This window comes from Papilio polytes, unplaced genomic scaffold (genome assembly GCF_000836215.1).
Source record: "Papilio polytes unplaced genomic scaffold, Ppol_1.0 DF824208.1, whole genome shotgun sequence".
In the NCBI taxonomy this organism is placed as follows: domain Eukaryota; kingdom Metazoa; phylum Arthropoda; class Insecta; order Lepidoptera; family Papilionidae; genus Papilio; species Papilio polytes.
Window position 1 is genome coordinate 37,371 of NW_013524996.1, and position 2,061 is coordinate 39,431.

Sequence of the window (2,061 nt, forward strand, 5' to 3'; positions counted from 1 at the left end):
TGTTAAAGCGGACACTACCACTGTTAGAGTTTTAGAATATCTGTATTGATCTTTTAATTTTGTATCTCTAGATATATTACCTTCAATAATTTTGGCATTAGAATTATGTTCTTTGTACTCATTATCTTGTCTTGATGTATTTTCTGTTGATATCGTTTTAATTTCATTTGTGTCTTTATATATTTCTTTAACGATTTTAGGTCTTCTAAGTTCAGTGCTTGTTTGTCGAAGTGTAGTAGGTATTCTTGTAGTTTTAGAATCCAATTTAGGGATTCTCTTCTTTGGATATTTATCATCTGGTTCGACGCGCTGAAATTTTAACAATAGTTTAATATCGTGAAAAAGTAATCGTGTGTTTAAAATCGTACTAATATTATAATAGCGAAAGTTAAGATGGATGTTTGGAGTTTGTAGCCTAAATTGCTAAACAGATCTCGATGACAGTCATAGATGTAGAGGATAGTCTGGAAGACCACATTCGCTTGCTATTGTTTCTTTTTTAACAAGACGAGGACAGAGTGGCAGCCGAAAGCTAGTAATGTTTATTAAACAAATGAGTTAGTTGATTTTTAATTAAAAACTTACCTCAAACATTTGGATTTTTGATATAACAGATATTTTCTTTGGTAAATCATTTGTATTCTTTTCCACAGACTTCGTATTGTCTATAGAACTGATTCTTTGTATAACTCTGTTTACTTTCCCTCGTAGTATCGGTATATCTTCTTCCATAGGTGAACCAACATCTTGTATATTGTTCTCGCTTGTATTAAATTTAGAATCTACTTCTTTAGTTTCTTTTGTAATGCCAAATGATTGTTTATTTTGTGCATTCATTTTTGTGAACACTTCGGAGTAAATTTTATTTATTTCTTCGGTGCTTTGTGTGTTTAGAGTAGATTTTGTTACATCTCTTGTGTTTAAAGTATTGGAAGCAGTTAATTTATTACTTGTTAGAGTTTGTTTATTTACATTAGAGTAAGATGACGAGTTTTGTGTAACCGTTTCTTTTAATTTATTGTTTGCTGAAAAAGAAATCGATTTTGTAGTTAACCTATCGTTTTTGTTTAACGCTTGATTATTGTTTCCAATTTCTTCTATTTTAGGTATATTTTTATTTACATCAGTGGTAATAGCTGAGTTGTCTTTACCAGTATTTGTTTTGTTTTCTATATTTTTGTTTGCTTCTGAAGTTTTCTTTGAATCGATATCAAATTCTATATTTTCATATCTACGTGATAATTCTTCAAGCTTTGTACTTTTGTTTCTTTTGTTTTTTAAACATTCTATCGAAATATCTTCATGTGCTTGAAGGTTTTCAGTTTCTATTGTTTTAGGTACTTTAAGAGAAAAATCTTCAAAAGTTTTATCCAATTTTTGATTTCTTTTATCATTTTCTTTTGATGTATTTGATTTTAATGATTGTATTGATGATTCTATACTTAATCTATTGTCTTTGATGTCTAGAGTTGTATTTGTTTGTGATAAATCGTTTTTAGAAGATGCTATTTTATCAAAATCTAAGGTTTCTGTTTTATCCGACATTTTATCTAGCTTTTCCTTTTCATTGCTTTCAGTAGTTTTTTGTATTATTCCTGAAGTTATAGTTTTAGACGTATTAGAATTCTCCTCAAGCGATACTTGTCTAACAGAAGTTTTAAAGCTATCAATTCCAATATTCTCTTGTAGTTTTGTACTATAACCTTCATCTGTTATTACAGATATTGAAGAATTTGAATTCGATTTTTTAAAAGTTTTATATTCTTCAAGTGAACCTTCTCTGACAATAAGATTGGTGCATAATTCAATTGTTTTGGTATCATACGATTCTTGTTCAATGTCATTCCTTTCTTTTGTTTTAACAGACTGTTGCAAAGTTTCTGACGCACTACTATTGACTTCTAATAAGAGTTTCGAAGTTTTTGAAGTAATATTTACAGCTTTATTATCTAATGTTTCATTTGTTTCTGAAGAAACTTGTCTAATAGAAGATTGACTACCGATTTTAATATCGCTTTGTTCATTTGTTTGGAGAAATTGTGTTGTTTCTTTACTTATATT

General features: G+C 28.6%; 1 protein-coding gene across 1 annotated transcript in view; it reads right to left on the reverse strand.

Annotated features, from left to right (window-relative positions):
* The window catches only part of LOC106110646 (protein MLP1-like), a 16,395-nt gene that overhangs the window by 8,667 nt on the left and 5,667 nt on the right, over positions 1 to 2,061 (reverse strand). Inside the window, exons 7-8 of the mRNA XM_013292535.1 lie at positions 586 to 2,058; positions 30 to 309 (exon numbers count right to left, since the gene is read on the reverse strand). Of these exons, the coding sequence (XP_013147989.1) occupies positions 30 to 309; positions 586 to 2,058 (1,753 nt within the window). The remainder of the gene's footprint in view (positions 1 to 29; positions 310 to 585; positions 2,059 to 2,061) is intronic.